We start from the raw sequence: 26,229 nt of genomic DNA, 5'->3' as shown, positions 1-26,229 counted from the left end.
GTTTTTGGCAGCAAAAGAGATAAGCCAGAGTCATCCCTAATTGTAAGTTTTAAGCAACAGTCTCATGCTTGATTGGCAGTTAATCCAAAGTGACTATATTAAGTTTAATTATAGTTCATTAGACTTAATATTGAAGCATTTTTTTTTATTAAATTGCTCAACAATTCTCTGTTTAATCTTAAATTGGTTCAACAATTCTCTTTTTAAAGTGTAGTTAAAAAATGTGATTCTTGGCCCATTGGAACATGCAACATTTGCATGGAAAAGACACCTGGGGAATATTTTCAATTGTGGAAAAACATGATGATGATGATGATGGCCTTTGCCTTAAAATGACTATCACGCCATTAAAAAAAAAAAGATGGGCAGAAAACGCGCCTACCCTGCGTCGGTCAGCACTTTTTATCCCACAAAGCACAGCCCCCCCCCACCCCCACCTACCCCCAACCCACTGCCTCCGACATCCATCACTGATAGCCCCCCACCCCCCCCACCCCCAATCAGCACTGCCACACAAACAATGCACCGCGCTCCTCCTGCATGTTATGTATCGACACAAAAGAGGATCTCGGAAATGAGAAGCAAGATCGCTTTTGTCCGCTCTTGGCTCCCGCACGCACGCGAACAGCCAAGCCCGTCAAGCGTGCGTCATGGGGGGCTTTTTTTTCTGACCACCATGACTGACTGGTGACAAAAGGAGCTGATTTTTCATTTTATTTTTTTGCGGGTGAGGGGCGGGAATCATGCCGGTCCGCAGGGGTCACGTGGCTCCACATAATACATTTCTCGGAGTAATTATTCGTAAATTCGAAGGACAAAGTGAGTACAGTGTATGCTATTTGTGTCCTACGTGTGCTGTTTTGCATGCTGCGCCCCTCAAATATAAACATAAAGCACGAGTCCCTTATCGCTCTTTAAGTTGATGATATCGTCACCCCAAAATCTTCTTTCGAGCGGACCGACCTCCTATTAGTGGTACAGGTGCAAGAACTATATCTTTTAATTTCAGTTCAAATCTCACTTAAGCCTGCATAACTGTTTTTTTTCTTTCTTTCTATTATTATTATTATTATGTAAATCAAGACAGCTTCTGTTGTGATATTGACGCTTTTTATTGGGAAATAATCATCCTTGGGTTAATATAATCAATTATCATAATCATCATCATGACTAGAACGTGCATTTTTATATAAAGTTATGATACTTTGATCGGCTCTTACGTAAAAAGATACGGTTTTAAATGATGTAGCTGTAAATAATAATCACCAAAATGAAAAATACATCAATCTATCCATTTCTCCTCACAAGGGGCGATCTTGAAATATTTCTCTCTATGTAGTAAATCTACATACTGTATGTTTTTCACTTTTTGTTACATTTACCCCAAGAACAATACTTATTGGTTTGCTGGCTGGAAAACAGCAAAAAAGGTACAAAGCTCTAAACATATGTGGTCAGATTTTTTTTCTAAAAGAGTCACCCCTAAAATCCAAGATAAGAAATGGAACTTAAACTAAATGAAAGCCTAAGTGCACTGTAAAAATGGATACCCTCAATTAGTTATCATAACTTGTTTTTATAATTCACTCCCACTCAAGATAATGAGTAAGGGAATGTCAACTTAATTTTGTGAGTTAGTGGCATTGCAACTCAAGGTTATACATTTAAATGTGTTAACATAACTTTTAATAATGTGAGTTTTCCCGCCATGCTTTTTTCATACTCGCAATGCATTGTGGTCTATATCAATCCGGTTGAGTGAACATCGATGTTCACTGCTTTTCAGAGTGCATTGTGGGTAATTTTAAGTGCCCTATTTTCGCTCCCTGGACATTCGGACACCCCTACAAAATGGTGTGACCCCCTCAGTAGAGCATTATAGGGAGTAGGGTGAACATTCGGACACAGCCTTGGAAAACAGGCTGGATGGGGGTACCCGAGGACCGCGGGTGAGAACCGCTGTCACTTGCCATTATTAGTCCAGATAGGGGATACAATTTGAAAATGTTAGTTGACTTAATTTGTCATTTTAAGTTCAGTTGCTGCCTTAAAAACACGAGTTAACTTAACTTATACAAATATAGAATTGTATATTCCTTTGACCAAAAAAAAATCAGGTTTTCTTAAGTGGATAATGTAATGTTGTGAGTTGTTTTAACTCAGACTTTTAAGTTCAAACAACAATTTGTATAACTGAATTATGTGAGTTGAAATGGCATTTAATTGTAAGTTTCCTTGACAAGAGAATACAAGTTTTCTTGACTGGATGACGTAATATAGTAATTAGTTTCAACTCAGAATATCAAGTTCAAATAATAGATTTTTATCAATTGGGAACTTTTGCAACTTAGTTACCAGAGTTGAAAAAAAAGAAGAAGCTTTTTTTGAAGTTGAGTTAACTTGTGTTTTTAAGGCAGCAATTGAACTTTTATTAAATTATTTTTTAAGTTGAACTACTCTAATATTTTCAACAGTTTGGCGTCACTACAAAAAGTATGGCAGGCAGCTTTATTGATATACGCAGTGCATTTTCAGACACAATGTGCTTCACATAGTTAAAATACAACATTTAAAGGCAAAATCATTTTTGACATTTAAAAGTAAAAAAACAAAAGAAAAAGGTGAAACTTGACAATTAAGTCCACATAAAATCAACTTTCTCGAATTAAAATGTACCGTACAGCTGTGCACAAATTCAAAAGGACAATTGATCGTTTTGACAGCCTATAATGTCTGTTGTTTTTCCACCAAGTCTAACAAACCATTTCCTTCAACTTTTTTGTTGACAGATAAGAAATTCATCATCGCCAACGCTTGCGTGCAAAATTGCGCCATCATCTACTGCAACGACGGATTCTGCGAGATGACCGGTTTCTCCCGGCCGGATGTGATGCAGAAGTCGTGCACCTGCGACTTCCTGCACGGTCAGTCCACAAGCCGCTACGCCATCACCCAAGTCGCTCAGGCCCTCCTGGGCTCGGAGGAACGCAAGGTGGAAATCATGTACCAGCGTAAGGATGGTGAGTGACCTTGACTAACTTTGCGTAAAGGTTGATATATGATGTGGTGCTTATTTTTGTTTGTCTGAAATCATGTGCTGAAAAAGTCACCTTGGAATGTATACATTTTTAGAAATGTACTTTATCGCAGAGGTGGGAGCAAGTCACATAATTTAAGTCATAAGAAAGGCTCAAGTTTACGACGGGCCACGTATAAATATATATATTTTTTTTAGAGGGTGGGGGCAATATTCTGAGACAAAAACTCGCAAATTCGCCACTTTATTAGGTGGCAAATTGCTAGAAAAAAACTCGTAAATTTGCCACTTTATAAAGTGGAAGGTTTGCGAGTTTTTTTCTCAGAATATTGCCCCCACGCTCTAAAAAAAATTACGCGGTCGTACAAGTTACTGTGGTTAAAATCAAGATGGTCAATTTCAAGTCAACTTGTGATCCAAAACCAGTCTCCATATTATTATTACTTTATTGTTTGAGTTAATTATGAGTCTTTGCATTGCAAATCTTGCATGTTGCATGTTTTCTTAATTTTATAAAAAATTTAAAAAAACATCCAAAGTTGATCATCTTTAACGCTCCCGAGTCAAGTCGTATGTCTCGAGTCTCCCACCTCTCATCTCTGGTTTCTGTAGTTTGCTAAATTTGAATTTTTGACCCCTCGAAAGCTTTTATAGATTTAAAAGGCACTTCGGCATCTTCTGTCGTGTGACTCCTTGCACTTTTTTTCAGTTACTAGCGGACCACACATTTGCAGCCATGTGAGTCCTGAGAGTCGAGCGTTCAACTCAAATGCTGAAGCGTGAATGTTGAGAGAGTCGTCCGTCTCTGTCAGCTGCAGCGTTAACAGCTGAAAGTTGTGCTTCGCTGACATAAACGGCTATTGGCATTGGAATGCTGTTGAAGAGTTGGCAGCTTTATTGTGATGGCAACGTTTTTTGCTGACTTCAATTGTGATCCATTTCAGAGAGGGGATCAATGGGAAATAATACTCTGACTTATTCGACTGATTAAGCTTCCACATTCACTTTCTGGTGTCTCGTACTGGCAATTTGTGTCAAACTTTTTACGATTCGGGGTGGGGCTGTCATTGTTTATGATCCTTTTCAGTTTCAATGTCATGTTTTCAGCTAAATCCAAATCTGTTAGCTTCTTATCGATCTTGTTGAGCTTGAATTTTTATACTTTCTTCATAACAAAGTCATGGACATTGAGGGGAAAAAAAGCACAGGGGACAAAATGCAGCCCTACTAAATATCAGTGTGAATTTAGACACAAAACATCTCCCATCATAAATAATCCCACAGTGACCTCCATATGGTTGTCTATCAGGCAAGCATGGAATTGACAATGTGGAGTAAAGAGTTTTGACTGGGCTGTGTTGTTTGAACGTACTGGAAAGTCGTTGGAACGTCTTGATGAAGTCATTCAAATGTTTTGGTGAAGTTTTTTTTTTTTTTTCTTCTTCTTTCTTTTTTAAGGAGAGCTCAGTATTGTTCATTCAATTTGACATCATCATTGCTCTCCTTTTAAAAAAAAAAAAAATAAAAAAAAGTTTTTTTTTCTTTTTTCAATTTTTTTTAAATATATATACATATATATATATATATACACACACATATATATATATATATATATATATATATATATATATATATATATATATATATATATATATATATATATATATATATTTTTTTATTTATTTTTTTTTTTTTTTGTATGTGCGTGTGTGTGTGCGTGCGTGCGTGCGTGTATTCATCAGTTCACCTAAAGCCCATTAAAAAAAATCCCATACTAATAATATAATATAATAATAAACTGCCAAATGCAGAAACATCAATGTAAGTTATCACGATGTAGTGGCTCTCGCTAACAGACAGAATTAAGTAACCAGAATTAGGTTAAAAAATTCTATATACGTAGACCATGTTTCTATAAATTTTGATATTTGGTTTTTATTTGAGGCAGATATTTTTTCCATTAAAATGTGATTTATGAGGAGGTTAGACCATTGGTCGATATTAAGAGTTTGTTTATTTTTCCAGTTAACAAGAATTGTTTTTTTTTGCGATAGTAAAGGCTACAAGTGTAGATTGAAATTGTTTATGTGGTAAGTCAATTGTTGTTAGGTCACCTAGCAAACACAAGTTTGGAGATAAAGGTATCCTACAGTCCAAGATAGCGGAAAGTTTTTCTAAGACTTTAGTCCAGAAATACATAACCGGAGTACATAACTATAAAGCATGAACATAAGTGTCTGTAGTGTTTTGTAAACATTGGAGACATTTTCTTCATCATATATTGAGTAATGTATGTTCTGTGAATAATTTTATATTGGATAAGTTGGTGGAGATGTGTAATTCCTTTCTGCTCCCACACACCTAAATAAAGCCGTTGGTTGTTAAATTGAAAGTCGGGGTTATGCCATAGGGGAGAAAGCCCACAGGGCTCCACTTGGGCTTTTGTCAATTCTAGTGCCTTCCACCAGGCAGTCACGGTGGCGGAAATCATTGGGTTTTTAAAACAATTATGGCGCTTAATTGATGTTGTAATAAAGAGTAAATCTCGAAGTCTGAGGTTATTACAATCCTTCTGTTCTAGTTCCAGCCAACAGTTAGTGTCTCTGTTGGTTTGTGCCCTTAGAACGATATATTGTAGCTGGTTAGCTATATAGTAGTACATAAAATTTGGTGCCTCTAGACCACCTTTGGATTTACTTTTCTGAAGAGTAGATAGACTAATCTTTGCTTTTTTTTAATTCCAGTAAAATTTTGTAACGGCTGAGTCCAACAACTGGAACCAGTTAGCCGTAGGTTTAAATGGAATCATTGAGAAAAAATAGTTTATTTTGGGTAAAACTTTTATTTTAATGGTGGCTATTCGTCCTATTAGAGAAATAGGAAGATTATTCCAGCGCTCCAAGTCACTATAAATGTTATCCAGAAGTAGAGAAAAGTTTAAATGAATTAAATCAATTAATTTAGGTGAGATTTTTATGCCTAAGTATTTTAAATTACCTATAGGAAATGAGTAGTGTGGGTCCTGGCTTGCAGGGTTCCATGAATTTTCTGTAATAGGTAGAAGTGTTGATTTTGTCCAGTTAATAGAATAATCTGATAACTGTAAGAATTTAGTTATTAAATTAAACACTTCCCCTAACGAAGTAGCCGGCTTTTCTAAATAAAGTAAGATGTCATCGGCATATAGATTAATTTTATGTTCTGTTACCCCAGAGTGAATTCCTTGAATCCTTCTTTCCTGGCGTATGGCTAATGCAAGTGGCTCAATAAATATTGCAAATAATAAAGGGGACAGTGGGCATCCCTGTCTTGTGTCTCTCTGTAAAGTAAAGCTCTGAGATATAATCCCATTAGTAGTAACTGTAGCTTTAGGAGAATCATATAATACTGATACCCAGTGAATAAATGATTTCCCAAAGCCAAATTTATTTAAAACAGCAAAGAGGAAGGACCAGTTAACTTTGTCGAAAGCTTTTTCTGCATCCAATGATATAATAACTGCCTTTTTATCATGCCGCTGTGACATGCTAATAAGGTTAAAGAGTCTCCTAATATTATTAGTAGAGTGACGATCTTTAATAAAGCCTGTTTGGACGCTATGAATGATTGTCGAGATTACTGTTTCTAGTCTAGATGTGAAAGCCTTAGTGATAATTTTAATATCAGTGTTAATTAGTGAAATCGGACGGTAACGTGATGGAAGGGTGGGGTCTTTTTCTGGCTTTAATAAAAGTTTAATTGCTGCTGTATTCATGTGTGGGCGTACTGTATGTAACCCTTAGTTTTAATTTCTGTTACTACTCTTAAGAATAGTGGAGCAAGCATTAACCAGAAGTGCTTAAAAAATATAGCCGGATAACCATCCGGGCCAGGTGCTTTGCCATTAGGCATACTATCTAGAGCACTGTACAACTCGTTTATAGTAAGTGGCGCATCTAACATGTCTTTATATTCAGTAGTTAACTGAGGTATATTTAAGCTACTGGGGAATGCCTCAATATGCTCAGGGTTAGGCTTGTTAGTTTCTAAGTATAGGTTACGGTAATAGTTATAAAAAATGTGATTAATTTCTTCTGGTGAAGTTGTTTGAACGTATTGGTAAAAGCCTAAAAGGCAAGCCAAATGCTAAAAACATATTTTTTCCCACGATGCCACAATTACTCATGTTCAGGATCTCTTAGTAGGATTGAAGATTGTTAGTACTAGTAGTATCTTGTTTTTTTGCACAGAGATCCCTGATTATGTTCCTGGGATATGTTGTCCATCGATATTTAGATTTTTCTGATTGAGCTCTTTACCACCATGTATTAAATCATCGGGCAAAGTTCCAAACTTTTGGTCAGCATGAGCATGTTTCCTTCCCTGTGTCCTTCCCAGTGGTCGAAGTGAGACTTAGTCAGCAAAATGTTCGGATTGATCTTTATAATTTGCATTGTCCTGTTTCACCCCACGACTAATTTTTGCATTTTGCAGGCAGATTTTGGTGACCCCGGTGTCTCCCATCTGCATATTGATGTTCAGCAGACTTCCATGTTTTTCTTTGTAATTTATTTTTGTTTTATGTAGAGACAAATCTATAAGTTGTTTGTCCTTCACACACAATGTCATTATCTGTAGTGTGCCTCTTTGCAACCCAACTGCTCTTATCCACCCCCCCCCCCCCCCCTTCGGTCTTGTCATTTGCCTTTAAATTAGCAGCTCACAGTGTGTAGCAGGCCACCTTCCGTCCCCTCAAGTTATATCGTGAACAATGTCTGCAAAAGGGAGACGGATTACGCCACCCCGACTGATTTGATGATTTATTCATAGAACATTCCATCGTATTTTATGATTTACCCCCGCCTACCTGTGCCCTCTTTGAGTTGATGGCTCCCGAAAGAATCTTTGAGAGAGAATGTCATTCATTTATTTTATTGCCTTCCGTCGGCCTCTTTTGCTCGTTGTTTCTATTCATGGGGAACATTTACGGTTAGTTTTGAAAGGGGTCATCTATCCATTTGCTGCTATAAAATCCCAAAACTTCCCATTGTGGGATGAAATTACTATTGTGTTCTATCCATCCATCCTTTTTATGTACTGTAAATGCTAATGAGACATAACAGAACTGATGCTGTGGACAAACTAGTACGAGTATGTTCAAATGGCATTTCCGAAACAAGATGCATTGAGAAGCTTGCACCTTAAAAATAAAAAATAAAAAAAAAATAATAATACTAATAATTTAAAAAAGAAGAGAGAGCAATGATGATGACATGTCAAATCGGTAAAATTACCGAATGAACAATACTGAGCTTTCCAGAAAAAAAATAAATAAGAGAAGCTGGCACTTTGTCTCGTTTGACTGCTATTGTTGTCAAAATGCTGATTTCTTTGAATCTGATTTTAAAAATACAGGGTACTTAGGTCAAAAAGCTTTCGAATTATTTCAGATTGTTTACCCGAAAATACGGTATAACCATCGTCAGATAAATATGCTGCAAACATTCTCTTTTTTTTTAGCAATACAAATATTGAATAACATCAGATTATTGTTATAGCTCGACACTTTAAAAAAAAAATAAAAAATTATAAGCTACCGGAAATATTTCAAAGGACAAAACCGTGTCCTTATGATTATAAGCATTGTCTGTCTTCTGCTTACTGGAACACTTCAAGCTGGTGTATATCTAAGGAATGTCAAGCATGAGCTACATATAAATCCTGTATCAGGAAGGATTAGCTCTTTGGCGTATTATCGCTTTACACATGCGGTTGCAACGCGACATGAACAAAACATATGTATACACTCTTTAAAGTTGATAACTGCATTGACATGAAATGGTGGCGGTACATGCAGGTAACGTCAGTGACAAAATACAAAAAAGGGGCTGCACAGAATCGGGACACTTGACCTGTCTAACTTTCGGGTTTAAGTTATTTCTTGTGAGAGTAATGGGGCATTGCAATGCAATTATGAGGGTGACAATTCCTAAATGAATTGCTTTTCATCATCAATCAGCGCACTTAAAGATCTGTCCAGCTGCAATTGCTTCGCTTTGCTTTAAAGACCCTGTAAAGTGAAAATGTCTTTTGAATTTCACACACAACACTGTTAACTTGAATAAGTTAGCAGAGCAAAAAAAAAAAGAACAAAAAAAGGGGGAGTTGCCTCACTTTTTTTTCTTGTTGTTTCCACAACTTGAATGGGTTGATTACACTCAATTAAAATTTTTTTAAATACATAGTTACCTCAAAGCTTTCTGCCACAGAAAATCAATTATTCTCAGTTACTAACTTATAAATAAAAGATTTTAATCACCAAATAACATTTTATTAAGTTTCAGCTAATTTATGTTTTTAAGTTATCCATACCCAAAAAGTAGTATAGTTCAATTTGATCAAAAATTATTAGTACAAATTACTCATAAAAGCACACAAAATACACCAATTTAAAAAAGTTAAGTTAGCTGTAGTTTTTTATCAAACTTTTGTGTACGTAATCTATTTAATTATTATTATTATATTATTATAGTTTGGTTTACAAGCCTGCCAAATTTGAATGAATTAAAAAAAAATGGAGTATATAAAATAAGGATTCAAAATGGTGAAAAATCAAGCCCTCTCGTCCCTGTCAAATGTCAGTCAAATACATACATGGGGCATTTTTTTTGGCCTGTTTAAACCATGAAAAAATATATCCACTTAAAGCCATGGCTCTAACACGTATATTATCCACAGAATGGCCAATGAGGTGAAGAATAATCCTCATAATCCTAAAACGGTAGTGTTGTTTTAAGATTTATCCCTGGCTCATGCTGGCATCTCTGTTGGCAATTCTATGATAAGTAAACAAGAACGATTATCGTTGGAGGACACCACAAAGGAAGCAAATGCTATTCTTAAAAAATGATTTCAGGTTTGCAAAGTAGAACCTTGATGCTCAACAGCGCATCAATATGAGGATGTGTGTGTGCTGCACTTCAGTCCGCTTGCAAATGCACGCTGAGCTGCACAGTCTTAATTATTGATAGTGGAAATGAAATCAAATGAAACTGAAACTGGACGACATGCTCAAGAGTCATCTTATTTCCTTAATTATTTATTGCGTGAAATGTGTTATAGCCACCGGACCGCATTAGGATGCCACATTTAAAATCTTATACTTTACTGCATAAAATAATACATCTGAACAAGTCTTCATTAGTAACGTTGAAAGATTTTTTTCATTGCAGTATTAGATAAATAAAGTTGTTTGGGGATATTTACAAACCACATAATTGTACATGCATATTTATGAGTTTATATTTAGCAGTACATTCCTTGAATGGTGGATTTCTGTGTTGTTGTTTTTTTTGTCTTATGAGTGTCAAACTGAAAGATTTTGAAATGTGTGCATCTCTTGTATTTCTGCTATAGGTGTATTCAATCATTGTGGCTTTTTATTACTTAACGGCTGACTGTAATTTATATATTTGTGTATATGTAAATGTATATATCTTTCTAACAACCAATACTACTACTATCATTTTTTAAATAACATACAGGCTCTATAAATACATCTGATTCTGACATTGGAGTGTGGGAGGAAACCTGTACCTGGAGAAAACCCATACACTGATGTTTATCAATGTAAAATCAAACTGATCACTTTACTATGTGGTGCTATTGTAATATACTGTCGCTACATATCATACAAACAAACAATATTTTTCTCTTTTCTTTTTTTTGTTTGTAATTGGTCAACCCCCCTCAATCAATAGGGGATTCAATGATAGTGATCAACTTGCTTCTCTTCATAGCAGCAGACTTAATATGACTTATTAATGTCTTCTTCCTATCGTGCTGACAGTGATGTAGGATTAAAGGAATCATACTGCTTAGCCCAGCAGAATCCCGGCTCCCCAATACATAAATCAACCTCTTGCTGCTTAAAGTCAGCTGAAGCCCTTGATTTATTATTTTGCTGCGAAAATTTTTTTTTTAATTATTTTTTATAAATGAATTGTAGAATTATAGTCTATTGACCATTTCTGCATTCTGATGAATTTGTGGACAGAATGTTAAGTTCCTCTCGAAAAGAGCTGCTGTATGAGTTGAGGCAGAGTGAGCTATAAATAACCTCCTGTCGACAGTCGACTTGCAGCCTGATTTGACTGTGAGGATCTTCAAGAAATGTTCCAACTGAATGTGCATTGCGCAACTTCCTGAGATCAGCCATACATGAAAACTCTATGAAAATATTGGCATTAGAAATGAACCTCCCAACAGAGCAGGTTGGAAAAAGAAATCAAATTCTAGATGAAAGTATTACTAAGCCGGGCAGGGATTCTCCCCTGGAGCTCACATTTGGGTATGACCCACTTTTATAGACCCAGACAAACAATTAAACACATAAGTCATCCTTTTAAACATAAATATAAACATATACTGTAAGTACAGGTGCAAAGTGGACACTAGAGCCCATTGTTAAGGGGTTTAATAAGTCAAATTAAATAAGGCCACTAAATCAGATATTATTACTAACGATATTCAATTCTGAATTCAGTTATGCTGCCATAAATGTTTGGGTCTTTTTTTCTCCGATGGATGGATAGATGGATGGATGATTTTATTACGTGGGCGTTCTCATTTAATTCCATGATCACTTTTGTTGCCTGGTTTCAACATTAACTCATTCATTGCCATTGACGACTATAGATGTCAAAAATTCATTTTAACTATTTCTATTAGTTTAACATTTTCCCCCATTTTTTCTCCGAAAACCTCGATTTTTTTTTAAAAATTGCATTAGAAGAGATATAACATTTGTGCTTTAATCGTGAGTTAACTAGTGAAGTCATGCGATTAATTATGATAAAAAAAATTAATCACCTGACGCTCCTAATTTTTAATAATCTTTTCTTTAAAAAAAGATTGTAAAAAATTTGAAAAATAATCATTACAATTATTTATTTATTTTAAAAAAAGGAAAAAAATCTTAAAAATTAGGTGCGTCAGGTGATTACTTTTTTTTAATCGTAATTAATCGCATGACTTCACTAGTTAACTCACGATTAATCACAAATTTTATATCTGTTCTAAATGTACCAAAAAAATACTATTGTCATACTCTTGTTAACAAAAGTGGAAAAAAAAATGTTAAACTAATAGAAATAGTTCAAATAAATTTTTGACGTCTATAGCCGTCAATGGCAGTGAATGAGTAAATGACTGTGTTGAACTATTTATTATTTAAATTTAAACTGGATCATAAGATGAACACTGACTACTTTACAAGCTGGCAAAGTATCATTACTTCAGTGTTATATGACATTAAAATATGTCATGTATAGTTTCACTAACAATGTTTCAATCTCTTTGGTCAGGCTCAAAGTTCCTCTGTGCTACACATATCATCCCGGTGAAGAATGAAGAGGGTGTTGTCATGATGTTCATTCTCAACTTTGATTACATTCTGGATGGGGGCAGCAGTGACTCAGTGGAGAAACTAACCCGCGCCTCCCCTTCCAAAGCTGACCAACGTAAGTGAAAATACATTTAAAAAGGAAGTCAACCCCCCCAAAATGTTTTTGACAATAAAATGGTCTATGCAGCCCCACTAGCCTAATATGAGTTAAGCAGCAAATTCCATCAGTTTTTATCATTATCAGAAGGCGGCCATTTTGCCACTTGCTATCTTGTGAAAATGACATCACAGTTGCTCACGTCTCAGTTAACAACCAATCCCAGCTCAGCTTCAGAAAACAGGTGAGCTCTGATTGGTTGTTTCCTGAGCCCTGAACAACTGTGATGTCATCTTCAGTCGACAGCAAATGGCAAAATGGCTGCCCCCTGAAATATAAAAACTGCTGGATTTTACTGCATAATTTATAATTCACAAATGTAATATAAATCAGAATGTCATGTTTAGACTAGTGAGGTCACATATAATTGTCGCAAAATATTTAAACTTCCCCTCCAAGCAATATTAAAGCCAGAAAATACTATACAGCAAATTCCATCAGTTTTTATCATTATCAGAAGGCGGCCATTTTGCCACTTGCTATCTTGTGAAAATGACATCACAGTTGCTCGGGTCTCAGTTAACAACCAATCCCAGCTCAGCTTCAGAAAACAGGTGAGCTCTGATTGGTTGTTTCCTGAGCCCTGAACAACTGTGATGTCATCTTCAGTCGACAGCAAATGGCAAAATGGCTGCCCCCTGAAATGGATAAAAACTGCTGGATTTTACTGCATAATTTATAATTCACAAATGTAATATAAATCAGAATGTCATGTTTAGACTAGTGAGGTCACATATAATTGTCACAAAATATTTAAACTTCCCCTCCAAGCAATATCAAAGCCAAAAAATGCATGCACAACATTTTAGTAGTTACAGTATGTTTGGGAACAGGCAAGATCCAAGTCTATACAATACGAAATGCAAACAAAACACAATGAAAATTCTGGCTGTCTACAACTCAACTTCTTCTTCAGGGACAAGAAGATTCTTCCATTTCCGTTTGCCCGTTTTACCTCTTCTGGGCATCAGCAAGCAGTCCCTGCCTCAGGAGGACCCTGACGACGTGATGGTGGAATCTCCGTGCCACAGCGATGACTCCATGGCAATGTGCAACGAGCAACTGGCAAACGTCCGGGAGAGCTGGAGTCTTTCGAACCCCAACGACACCCACACCCTCATCGTCCCAAGCTTTTGTTCCACGCCCGTTTCCGGCCCTTTGAGTCACTCGTCGCCTAAAAGTCCTTGGGGCAGATTGTACCCAAATGAGGCTGGCATCCAGACTGGCGACAAGAGCCAGGGGGACACGATTATCGGCGCTCCGTCCATCCCAGGCCTCACTCCGACTGCATCCAGGGAAAGTGTATGTAGTATTCGTAGAGCCTCTTCCCTCTACAACGTGGATGGTTTTAGCTCCAACTCCAGGGTGGCCTTCAGGGATCGGCACGCCAGCGAAGGTAGGACTGCGAAGGATTGTTATTCTATTGTACCCATGTAAAAATAAAAGTCAAACAATCCTGTCATTTCAATATTTCTTTAAATGTGTTCCTCTTTTAAAGGGACATTCAGGGATCCCTAGCGCCATCTAGTGGTAAACTAATAATTCATTATTTTTAAAAACCGAATGTTATATGCAAAAAATATGTTGTATCGCATAAACGTATATATATTTGTATGTATATATATATATATATATATATATATATATATATATATATATATATATATATATCCATCCATCCATTTTCTTAACCGCTTATTCCTCACTAGGGTCGCGGGGGTGCTGGAGCCTATCCCAGCTGGCTTCGGGCAGTAGGCAGGGTACACCCTGAACTGGTTGCCAGACAATCGCAGGGCACACAGAGACGAACAACCATTCATACTCACAATCACACCTAGGGACAACTTTTAGAGTATTCAACTAACCTAACATGCATGTCCTTGGTATGTGGGAGGGAACCGGAGTACCCGGAGAAAACCCACACAGGCACGGGGAGAACATGCAAACTCCACCCAGGAAGGCTGAAGCCCGGACTATATATATATATATATATATATATATATATATATATATATATATATATATATACAGACGCTCCCCTACTTACGAACATTCGAGTTACGAACAACGGTACATACGAACATTTCTGTGCGTGTGTCGGAAAATGTCCGGAAAGAGTTAGATTTTGTATTGTGCGCCTTTTTCCGAGTGTAGTGCTTCTTTCCGCCGCTAATACCGACGCTTGGCGCTGTGAGAGTTTACCCACGCTGTGAGAGCTCACCCAGCATCGACCTTCCTCTTCCTCTTCCTCTATTTTTTTTCTCATTACGTACTAATGGAAGAGAAGGAGAAACTTCTCACCATTTGGCTCGAGGATCAGCAGCAGCGGCGTATTCTTCTGAGCCTTATGCTCATTCAGGAGAAAGCCAAATCTATCTTTGAGGATGTCAAGGCTAAGGCTGGGGAAAGCGTCGCCGAAGAAACGTTTTCTGCCAGCCACGGGTGGTTTTGTCGTTTCAAAAAGAGGGCTAATCTCCACCATGTGTCCGTGTCCGGAGAGGCAGCATCTGCGGACAAAGAGGCTGCCGAGCGATTCCCCCAAGTGTTGAAGGAGATCATTGACGAGGGTGGCTATTCGGCTAAGCAGATCTTCAATGTCGACGAAACGGGTCTCCTCGACCCTCAACTTCTTCCTAAGTGTTCTTCTATTAAGTGTCTCTCGCTCTCTCTCTAACATTGTACTGTACTGTACGTACAGTACTGTACTGTATTCTCTCCATTTTATTAAAAGTTTTTTCAGTACAAACCAATGCAGTTTATTTGTATACAAGCCTTAAACATACTTATATAAACCTTCAATATACTTATATAGGCTTTAAACATAAATTAGAATACAAAATATAGCGCTGAAGCAACTTACGAACAAATTCACTTTACGAACGACCGCTCGGAACGGAACTCGTTCGTAAGTTGGGGAGCGTCTGTGTATATATATATATATATATATATATATAACCGTAGGTCTAGTAATCACTAATTATATTACATGACTGTAGTCTCACCTTACTCGCCGCCATCTTCCTGCTACGGATCCCCAAAGGGACAACTTTGCGAATGTAGTTAGCCATCGCGTGTCAGACCCAGTGGGTCGACCGCAGCTTACCTACCTTCCACAGCTTGGATCTGCAGGTGGTCGTCACTAACTCCCGTGTTTCGGGGCCCGTCGCTTGTCACTTTCTGCTTTGCTGTCGCAGACTTTTACTAGCTTTTTTTTTTTACTAGCTCCTTGCGCTACCCGCTCTTGTTAGCTTCTCCGGCTAATTCTCAATGGCTGCCAAGTCGCTCGTCGATATGCTCGTTTGCTCACGCAAAATAAGAATTGGTGGTAGGCTTGCGAAATGTGGTCTCTCTGAGCCACCGTAGTGTGCGTGCTCCTGCGTGCTTCTAATGCTATTTTTGACCACTAGATGGTGCTATGGGTCTTTAAAGTATTGGAAAAGTGAGTCCAGTTCATCACAATCCTCTAAAAGATTGCGTTTTGAGCAATCGTTAATCGGATATTTCCATAGTATGTCTTGGCCTCTTCCTTTTTTGGATTCCAGTCCAGTGCCTGCCTGCTTTGTGTGTTGTCTGTTGTTTTTTTCTCAAGTGTGTTCTATCTCACTCTCACTTTCTCTTCATCACACTTTAGTTGATAGGCTTCTGGAATGTTCTCTATCATAGAATGCCATTGGCGCTTTTCAAGCCATCTGATGTTCAGATGAATCTTAAGCAGACTCATTTTCAGCCCTGGAGTTTCAGGGCTCAGACCGGCCCACTTTAGTTCACGTTTTAATGAACATACACAATTTTACAGTTTGCGTATCAATGTAAAATAGATGAGCATTTCCTCCAATTATATTCATATTGCATTTGATCAAAAAATGTAATTTACAATTGAAGCACGATTATTGTTTATTTTAAGTACGTGAACATAAAATTGGCACAAAAAAGGTAAAAAAGAAACCAATAAGCAAATGTACATTAAATGGGATAAGACATTTTACACTTAACAAGACACACTTACCAAATGAAGTTAAACCAGCAAGATTAAAAGGCAGCTTACTTCCTGTTAGTACTCTTATTTTGAAACGTGTTCTCACCGCTTTTGGTATACCATGAGCTGACTGGCACTAACTTGAAGAGAGCAACAGTGATCGTATGCGGTTTTCCCATCATGCTTTGTTTGCTGTTAATAGTAACACTCGTGATTGTGCTTTGCCTCCTTTATGTGTTATTTTTGTACAAAGGGTAATATAGTTGTATTGTTATTTTTTCTATTCACGGATTAACGTTTCTCTTAGGAACAAAGGCAGGCAGACGGTGCTATATATAATACAATGGTGTACGTAAAGACCATTGGAGTTACAGTTGATTAACAATGAATCCATTTACGATGAAGTGGCAGGCTGATTTCAAAACGAATATGTGGGCTTGTACGATTTTTAAATGAATGTGTGGGCTCCTGCCTGCAGATGCCCCAGACTGGTCCTGATCTTAAGCATCTGTTGATGAAGATCTGTAGTTTGTTTTTGGTGGTTGCTCCCCTATGCTCCACTTTGGAGTCTGGAACCAGAGGAGTAGGATCCGAGACACACGTTGGCGTTTTTGATGAATGTTTTGTGGTGGCCGCGAGGCACATTTCTCATCTAATGCCTGTCTGAATCAGAATAGCTTTCTCTTCTGGGACTATGAAATGTGTTTGGTGCTGCTGTCTGAATGAAAATAGTGGTGGTTTTAAATACAAAGTGGCAACCTCGGATGAGGTCGAAAAAGGGAGAAATATTGATAAATTGCTTTGTTGGGCTCATAAATAACCATTCATGCATATAGCACACCAGTGAATTAAAAATTTTTTTTTGAAGGGCTTCAATTATTTTTTTCCCCCCCAATTTAAAAAAGGTGATCAGAAATGTGCTCATCAAAGAGGAAGCGCAACCTGGAAGGTTTGGAATCAAAGCTCCTGAGGGCAGATTGAGCTGGTTCCGACGTGCAGAGAAAGGAGTGATGTATGAATGTGGTTAAGGAAGACTTGCAGGTAGCTGGAGCTGAGAGTAGAAGAGGACGAATCACGCCGGCGACCCCCGAAAAGTGTTAAGAAGAGGAAGTCTAGACCCTTTTGTTTTTGCATCTGGCGCCAACACAATCACCATGACATCAAGGTCCGATACAGTTACATGTTGACTACAAAATAATGAATGCTGGTGGTGGGTTAATGTCAGATCCAATTTGCATACATGGAAGAACAGAAGCTCCTTTCTCATTTTTCCTCCTCTCCTTGTCCCCTGCACCTTGTCTGATATTAATTGCTGCCATCGCAGACAATGGCCGCAATATCAAAGGTAACAAAGGGGAAACTGCTTGCATTTTCATTGTATGGAATCTCTTCCCGTCTGTTGCTTCACATGCATTCAGTGCACAATTCAAGTATGCTTGCTGCATGGGTTGGGCTGAATGAAACATTCTTTGAATTTAAATGACAAATATTTTTTTTCGAAAAAGGATTGTTAAAAACATTGGGATATTATTTATACACCGTAAATTCTGTAGAGTAAAATTTTGCTCTAAACTGAGTCTACTTGGCACAGGTGTGGACTCAAGTCATGTGACTTGGACTCATGAATTTGACAACTTTACTCGACTCGACTTGACAAAATGTTAAAGGACTTGCAACTCGACTTGGACTTTAACAACAATGATTTGTGACTTCACTTGGACTCGAAAAGACTTGCTTCTTCGCTCGTGGCTAACAGCTAGCTGTTAGCATTAGCGTTAGCATTGGTTGCTCTGAATATTTTACTCTCTTCTAAGTGTAAATTTTACTGGATTTAGAGTGGGACCAAATAGACTCAGTTTAGAGTAAAATTTACTCTACAGATTTTTCTGTGTACGTAAAAAAAAAAAAAAGGAACCAGAATCTTATATCGTGTTTGTGGGAACCCCAATAGGTCAATATAGGGTTTATGATGAATAAAACATAATTGATAAAACTACATTCAATCAAAAGCTAGGATATCAAAGCTACTTTGTATAATGCCACTTTTCCCTTTACCTCTAGTGTCCCGCACCTGGATGGCTGGTGGTATGGCTTTAGCTGTTTTTTCTTCCAGTGCATGCGTCCTTACAGTTGTTAGACGCTGTGCATGCAGATTTCATCCTCAACTGTCTGTTTCGGTGTCCTATACCCTCAATCACAGCCGGAGTTGGGCGGGGTTGCTTCTGTGTCAGCCAGAGTTCACTTTCGTCACTCATGTCACTGTGTGATGTGTTTTCAAAATGAAGGTGAAGTGCTTAGTATTGTGGAGACGACGTGTCAACACGGTGCAGTGGTAACTTGACTTACAGCACAAAAAAGAATAAGAAATTAACAAGTGACATCATCGTGACTCAAAACTAAATTCAATTGGGGCACTTATAGTCAAGGTACCACCGCACTGTATATGCTTCTGTACTGTAACTGTTTTATAATCCAAACACAAGAAGGCTGACGATGTCGCCGAGTAAAACATCTATTCTTGTCCGATCTTGATGGATTAAAAGTGTGTCGAGTTTATGTTTCACTACACAAATGTTGTATCGTCCGTGATGTGATGTGATCGAACTCACTTCATTGATTATTCTAGCCAAAGATGAACACCGGATTGACTTTGTTTCATTTCCTCAGGGCCTGTCATCCAGATCAAATCAAGTCTTCTCTGCTCCACCTCTGACTCCAACCTCAACAAGTACAGCACCATCAACAGGATACCCCTCATCACGCTAAACTTCTCAGAGTCCAACGTTGACAAGAAGTGCCCCTCGCCCCCCTCTTCTGAGAAGACCGTCATTGCGTCCAAGGTCAAAGACCGTACGCACAACGTCACGGATAAGGTCACACAGGTGAGATGTAATACATGAGGACAGGTACTGTAAACTGCTCTCATGCGATAAGGACAAATAGTGAAATACTACTAAGTTATCGGCCTGTTATTTTTAATCACTTTCATATTGCTTCCTACGTAATTGTTCAAGGTTTGTTGTAAATAGTTGTTGTTAAGTGCAGTGATGTACTTGTAAGTTAGGCTGCCTTTTTTTAGAATATGGTTGTATGTCCGAATAGAAATGTCAAGTCTACAGTTTAGAACAGTGGTGTCCAAACTCGGTCCTCGGGGGCCGGTAGTCCTGCAGGTTTTGGAGGTTTCCCTGCTCCAACGCACCTGTTTCAATCAACAGGATTGTTATCAGGCTTAGTAGAGCTTGCTGATGAGCTTCAGCTGTGTTGGAGGAGAGAAATATCCAAAACCTGCGGGACTACCGGCCCCCGAGGACCGAGTTTGGACACCACTGGTTTAGAAGATACAGTTGAGAAAAAGTATGGGAAAAAAACATTTCCATGTTGGTCAGACGGCTTCAAAATGGTGTCATGAGCAGATTCCCACTACCAAACTAACCTAACTGAGTTGGAAGTACAGCTGTGACTAATAAGCAGTGTGTAGTGGATAGCAGGGGTGAGCAAAATATGGTTATTAATTTGCAATTAAAAATGGTAATATATATATATATATATATATATATATATATATATATATATATATGTGTGTATATGTATACATATTTAAAAATATATATATATATATACATTTATTAATTTTTTTTAATTTATTTGTTTTTTAAAGAAAAAGGAGAGCAATGATGATGTCAAATCGCATGAACAATACTGAGCTCTCCTGAAAAAAAAATTAATTTTTTTTTAAAAAAAATGGTAAATAACAAAACTTAATAGTACATTTACATGATTTATATACTGTATAGTAGTAAATATTTGGTTCATTAATTATGATTTGATTAAACATTACAGCTTTTAAAATGTGAATAAATTATTACTTGATTGTTAAAATTAAGTATTTGACATTTTTATGTACACTTTTTTTACACTTCCTTTGAATTGTTTTTACCGTACTTTATGAATGTATTACAAACTTAAATAATAACTAACTACATAACTTGATTCAGATTAATTTTCATATAAATAATTCTCAAAACTCAAGTCAGCTTTATTTATAGAGCACTTTGCATGGAGCAAAAATGTGTCATACAACAAGACATTTAAAATAATAAATTAATAACAAAAACAGTAAAAAATAATATTAATATTTTTTTTAAAAAAAAACAAGGGAGAGAGGAGTCTTGCCTAACATTTAGCGGGAGTCCATAGCTTTAACAAAAAAAAAAAAACTTTATCCTTTAACTCATTCACTCACAGCCATTTTCACCGAAGCAACCCCCTTCGCTCCCGGCTGTTTTACTGGATTTTGACTGATTTTGCAAGGTCCACAGAATATTGTGTTCTATTGCTATAAAACCATGGAACCTACCAAAAGAAAGATTAGAGTCTCTAATCTCTAGCATTAGAATAGAGCTAAGTTTCATCATTATTCACAGAAACTGTTTTTGCAACTTTTTGCAACATGGCCCTGGTTGATCTCTTATACTCTGCTGCCACCTGCTGATCGTCTTTGTAATAACTACCATTGCTTCAAGCATTCTCTTCAGTTCAGAGGCTGCATCATAGCCGTCTGTATGCTCTAGCATAAAAACAAACAAACTTAAAAAATGTATAAATACGTCTTCGGCATGGTAATATTTGGGAGCAAATGAGTTAATATACAGATTTGGACCCTTTTTTTTTTTTAAAGCTTAACTTCAAATGACTTGACTCATCACCATCACTGATTTAAAGATCAAATGTGATTCTTGAGTACAAAAGGTTTGTCCATCCCTAGTGCACACCCTAACCCTTCGAAAACAGACTGAAGCGCTTCAGTTTAGACGAAAAAAATTTAACTAAAATAATGCTTGTCGAAAAGTGGTCATATATCATGCGTCACCCTCTCCAGGTTCTCTCGCTGGGTGCCGACGTGTTGCCTGAGTACAAACTCCAAACCCAGCGCTTGGACAAGTGCACCATCCTTCACTACAGCCCCTTCAAAGCAGTGTGGGACTGGCTCATCCTGCTCTTGGTCATCTACACGGCCATTTTCACACCTTACTCCGCCGCCTTCCTCCTCAACGACATCGAGGAGCAGAGGAGACAGGAGTGCGGCTACTCCTGCTCGCCGCTCAACGTCGTGGATTTGATGGTGGACATCATGTTCATCGTAGACATCCTCATAAACTTCCGGACCACCTACGTGAACATCAATGAGGAGGTGGTGAGCCACCCAGGCAAGATCGCCGTCCACTACTTTAAAGGGTGGTTCCTCATAGACATGGTGGCCGCCATACCCTTTGACCTTCTCATTTTTGGATCGGGATCAGATGAGGTGAGATGATTTGAACAAGGCAGGGTGATTGAGAAAACAGGGTACAGACGCTCCCCACCTTACGAACGAGTTACGTTCCGGACGATCGTTCGTAAGGTGAATTTGTTCGTAAGTTGCTTCAGTGCTATATTTTGTATTATAATTTATGTTTAAAGCCTATATAAGTATATTGAAGGTTTATATAAGTATGTTTAAGGCTTGTACAAGTAACCTGCATTGGTTTGTACTGAAAAAAACTTAATAAAATGGAGAGAATACGTACAGTACTGTACTGTACTACGTATGTTAGAGAGAGAGAGCGAGAGACACACACAGTATGTACATGTACGTAATAAGATAAATAAAATGAAGTTTAACTTACTTTTGGAAGATGTACTCGATGCTTAAGGAGATGATGGAGGAGGAGGAAGAGGAGGATTTTATATCATGAGAGATTCTTCGTCGTCGCTGGAATCGGCTTCAAAAGTTATTTCCTGCTTCATGGGGACCGGCGTTTTCTTCCTCCTCCTCCTCGCCACGTTGCTCAGCCTCCAATGAGCTCTCACAGCGCCAATCGTCGGTATTAGCGGCGGAAAGAAGCACTACGCGCAATACAAAATCTAACTTACAGCATTTCTTTCCAAACATTTTTCGACATACTGTACGCGCAGAAATGTTCGTATGTACCGTTGTTCGCAACTCGAATGTTCGTAAGTAGGGGAGCGTCTGTAAATGCTTTAAATCGTGAGATTAGATTTCGTCTTTATCGTCGTAGCGTCAGTCAAAAGAAAGATATGTAAAACTACACGTGCAATTTCTGGAGAAGATGCGTGTGAGTGCTGAAAGCTGAATGCGAATATTTGTGGAATGCTTTATGAAGTGAACTAAAAGATGAAATATGTGAAAATGACAAATTATAAATTGTAGCTCAACGGTAAAGAAATAGAACTTGAACTGCAAATCAGTCTAAGCAGGGATTCGAACCCTGTTCTCATGTTGTACTGTGCAAATGCTCTACCACCCCACTAAACTCAGTCAAAGAGTTGTGAAATGGTATTGACATCGTATGTAATTGTATAATGCTGACACTTGCGAGAATTTGAACGTTAGAATAGAATGGAATAATATAGAAAAAAAAACATCATGTGAAATGGCATTAAATACAATGAATATTTAATAATTAGACAATTATGATGTGAAATTGAAGGTGTACTAAAATGTGCTCCAAGCGGGATTTGATCCCAATGCACTTTAACTACTGGGCCACCGCAGCAGTATCACTCACCTGATAATATGATAAGTTGTATATATGGATGTTGGAGTGGAAAGTTGAATGTCTGTCCCATTGGAAATGAAAGGGTACATTTTGATATTAAACGTTAAATTGTGCAAAAAGAAGCACATTGAAATGTGAATGGTGTCAATCAGAAGTATTATGTGGGACTTTTTATTGCCCCCCAAAAAAGCGGCCGGAATAAAAAGCTATAATAAAGAATCCCGAAATCACAAGCGTGCTTTCAGCATTCACACAATAACTTGCTTCCAAGAAGGACAGAATTCAACATGCAAAGTGATTCAAAAATAGGCAAAATTCTGACATAGTTAATGTGATCATTGAGGGACTGTGGTTATTTTTAGGGTGGTATTACTGCTTTAAATTGTGTTTGTTTATGCCAAAACGGCATCTATTTATAAACCCATTGTAATCTTGTGTGCCAGGGTTGCCTAGAAACCATTTAGCTCAAAGAATCCTTTTTTTTATCTGAAGTGTTTTCTTTTATAACAGTTGTGATTAATGTTATTATACAGGCAATGTTTAAGTGACATTTTAACATGCTCAACTATCATACAAGTGTAAAAAAAAATAAGTTGATCAATTTGAGCGGGCTTGGCAAATCCACAGCTCTGTAGCTGCTTGCGGCTCTTTAATACTGCTGTCCGAGTGCCATTTGGAAAAAAGATCATGAGTAATGACATTTTATTACAGTTTTTTAAAATGTGTTTCTAAATTTGAGACTTACAGTGGACTGTTGAAATAAAACATGGTTAAATTGCTAATAGTATCCGTCACTGCACATTTTTAGCAAATAGCTGTGGATAAGTTTTACAGGAAAAAAACGCAACGAGGTGAATTTGTGAATAATATTCAACCATAGTTTGAAATTGTTGTGAATAGTTTCCACTGTCCTTGTGTTGCGTCGCAGACCACCACCTTAATTGGTCTGCTGAAGACGGCCCGCCTCCTGCGTCTGGTACGCGTGGCACGCAAGCTGGACCGCTACTCTGAGTACGGCGCCGCCGTGCTCATGCTGCTAATGTGTATCTTTGCCCTCATCGCTCATTGGCTGGCTTGCATCTGGTACGCCATCGGCAATGTGGAAAAGCCTTATTTGGAACACAAAATTGGCTGGCTGGACAACCTGGGCTTGTCCATAGGTGATTGTCTCGTTATTTATATTTCAGGAAACCTTTGATACGTTATAATACTTTGGTTTTTCATCCTAGGGAAAAAATATAACTACAGTGATCCAGGCTCAGGGCCGTCCATCAAAGACAAGTATGTGACTGCACTGTACTTCACCTTCAGCAGTCTGACCAGCGTGGGCTTTGGCAACGTCTCCCCCAACACCAACTCTGAGAAAATCTTTTCTATTTGTGTCATGCTCATTGGATGTGAGTGATTTTATGGGAATTCTCTCATGAACTCCCACTTACATAAACATGATGGGATGTGTAATTGTAGAACAGCAGGTGTTACGTTCACAATCATTTAAATTTAATCAGCCATTTTTATTTGTCAGTTTTGGTCCAGTTGTTAGTTTTTATCATGGTTAGTCAACCTCATCCCATTTTTATTTAGTCCATTTTTAGTTGACTATAAATCTAGCCTTTTCGTTTTTATTTTAGTCCAAGAAAACATCATTTTATTCGTCTAGTTTTACTAAACAAAAACTGTCAACGTTTCAGTCGAGTTTTAGTCAGGACAATCATTTTAACCCTGTATATTTTTTGTCAGCAGATTATGTTGAACATTTTGGATCAACAACTATTTCACACAAAATTTTCTCCCATCTTTTTGATGAAAAACAACTTCACACACAAATACAGTGGGTACTACGGCTCCATGCTACGAGCTAGTAAGTTAGCCAACATTAGTTAGCGGTCGGATTAACATTATTGTTGGAACATTTAGCCATTGTATTTATGTTATTTTATAATTCTTTTTTTTTTTTTTTTAAACCTTTCACCATGACTCCCCCTCCCATGGCTCCATGCTACGAGCTAGTAAGTTAGCCAACATTAGTTAGCTAGCGGTTAGATTAACATCATTGTTGGAACATTATAGCCGTTGGATTAATATTATTTTATAATTTTCTTTATTTTTTTTAACCTTTCACCATGAATCCACCTCCTGTCTGTCTTTTTGATGAAAAACAACTTGACACATAATTACAGTGGTTACTATGGCTCCATGCTACGAGCTAGTAAATTAGCCAACATTAGTTAGCTAGCGGTTGGGTTAACATCAATCATTGTTGGAACATTTTAGCCGTTGGATTAATATTATTTTATAATTTTCTTTATTTTTTTTTTTAACCTTTCACCATGAATCCACCTCCTGTCTGTCTATTTGATGAAAAACAACTTCACACATAATTAAGTATATCAACTAAGTGGTTGCTATGAGCTCGTAAATTAGCCAGCATCAGATTTTAGTTGTTCTTATTACGTGAAGTCCATTTTTGCCTCGTCTTCTTTAGTCGATGAAAATGCATACTGATTTAGTCCCAGTATTGTTTATTAATGAGGGTTTTAGTCTAGTCTAGTCTAGGTTGAGTCCGGGGAAAAATGTGTATTGGCGAAATTATTTTTGTTTAGTTTTCATTGACGAAATTAACACTAGTTAACAATCAAGTTCAGTAGTCCAAATGTGTACTTAAGTTGGAATTTGCCGTATTCTATTGCCAACCTTTGCAAATGCAATTAAATCACCATTTCATAATATTTGTTTAGTAGTGGTCCAATCATGGATCAAATACTTGCTGTGAATTTTCATTTCATTTTCACTTTAGGGAATGGCAAGTCATGCAAAAAGCACTGAAATGTTGGAAAAGTTGACCATCAGCGTGTTTGTTTCAAATCCGGTCCAAAGCCCTCATTCGACTCGACTTGTGTTTTTCAGCGCTCATGTACGCCAGCATCTTTGGGAATGTATCGGCCATCATCCAGAGGTTGTATTCCAGCACGGCCCGTTATCACCTCCAGATGCTCCGCGTCAAAGAATTCATCCGCTTTCACCAGATCCCAAACCCACTGAGGCAGCGGCTGGAGGAGTATTTTCAGCATGCCTGGACGTACACCAACGGCATCGACATGAATATGGTATGAA

General features: G+C 37.6%; 1 protein-coding gene across 1 annotated transcript; it reads left to right on the top strand.

Moving 5' to 3' along the window:
• The first annotated feature begins 507 nt into the window (after positions 1-507).
• LOC144053409 (voltage-gated inwardly rectifying potassium channel KCNH7-like) lies at positions 508-26,228 on the top strand. Its single transcript, XM_077567831.1, has 9 exons — positions 508-819; positions 2,790-3,020; positions 12,382-12,537; positions 13,496-13,975; positions 19,223-19,437; positions 21,435-21,860; positions 24,044-24,275; positions 24,345-24,512; positions 26,023-26,228. The coding sequence occupies exons 1-9, from the start codon at positions 744-746 to the stop codon at positions 26,226-26,228; spliced, it is 2,190 nt and encodes a 729-aa protein (XP_077423957.1). The 5' UTR covers positions 508-743.
• The last annotated feature ends 1 nt before the right edge of the window (position 26,229 follows it).

Source organism: Vanacampus margaritifer, chromosome 1 (assembly GCF_051991255.1).
Source record: "Vanacampus margaritifer isolate UIUO_Vmar chromosome 1, RoL_Vmar_1.0, whole genome shotgun sequence".
NCBI lineage: Eukaryota > Metazoa > Chordata > Actinopteri > Syngnathiformes > Syngnathidae > Vanacampus > Vanacampus margaritifer.
This window is presented reverse-complemented; position numbering and strand designations above follow the sequence as displayed.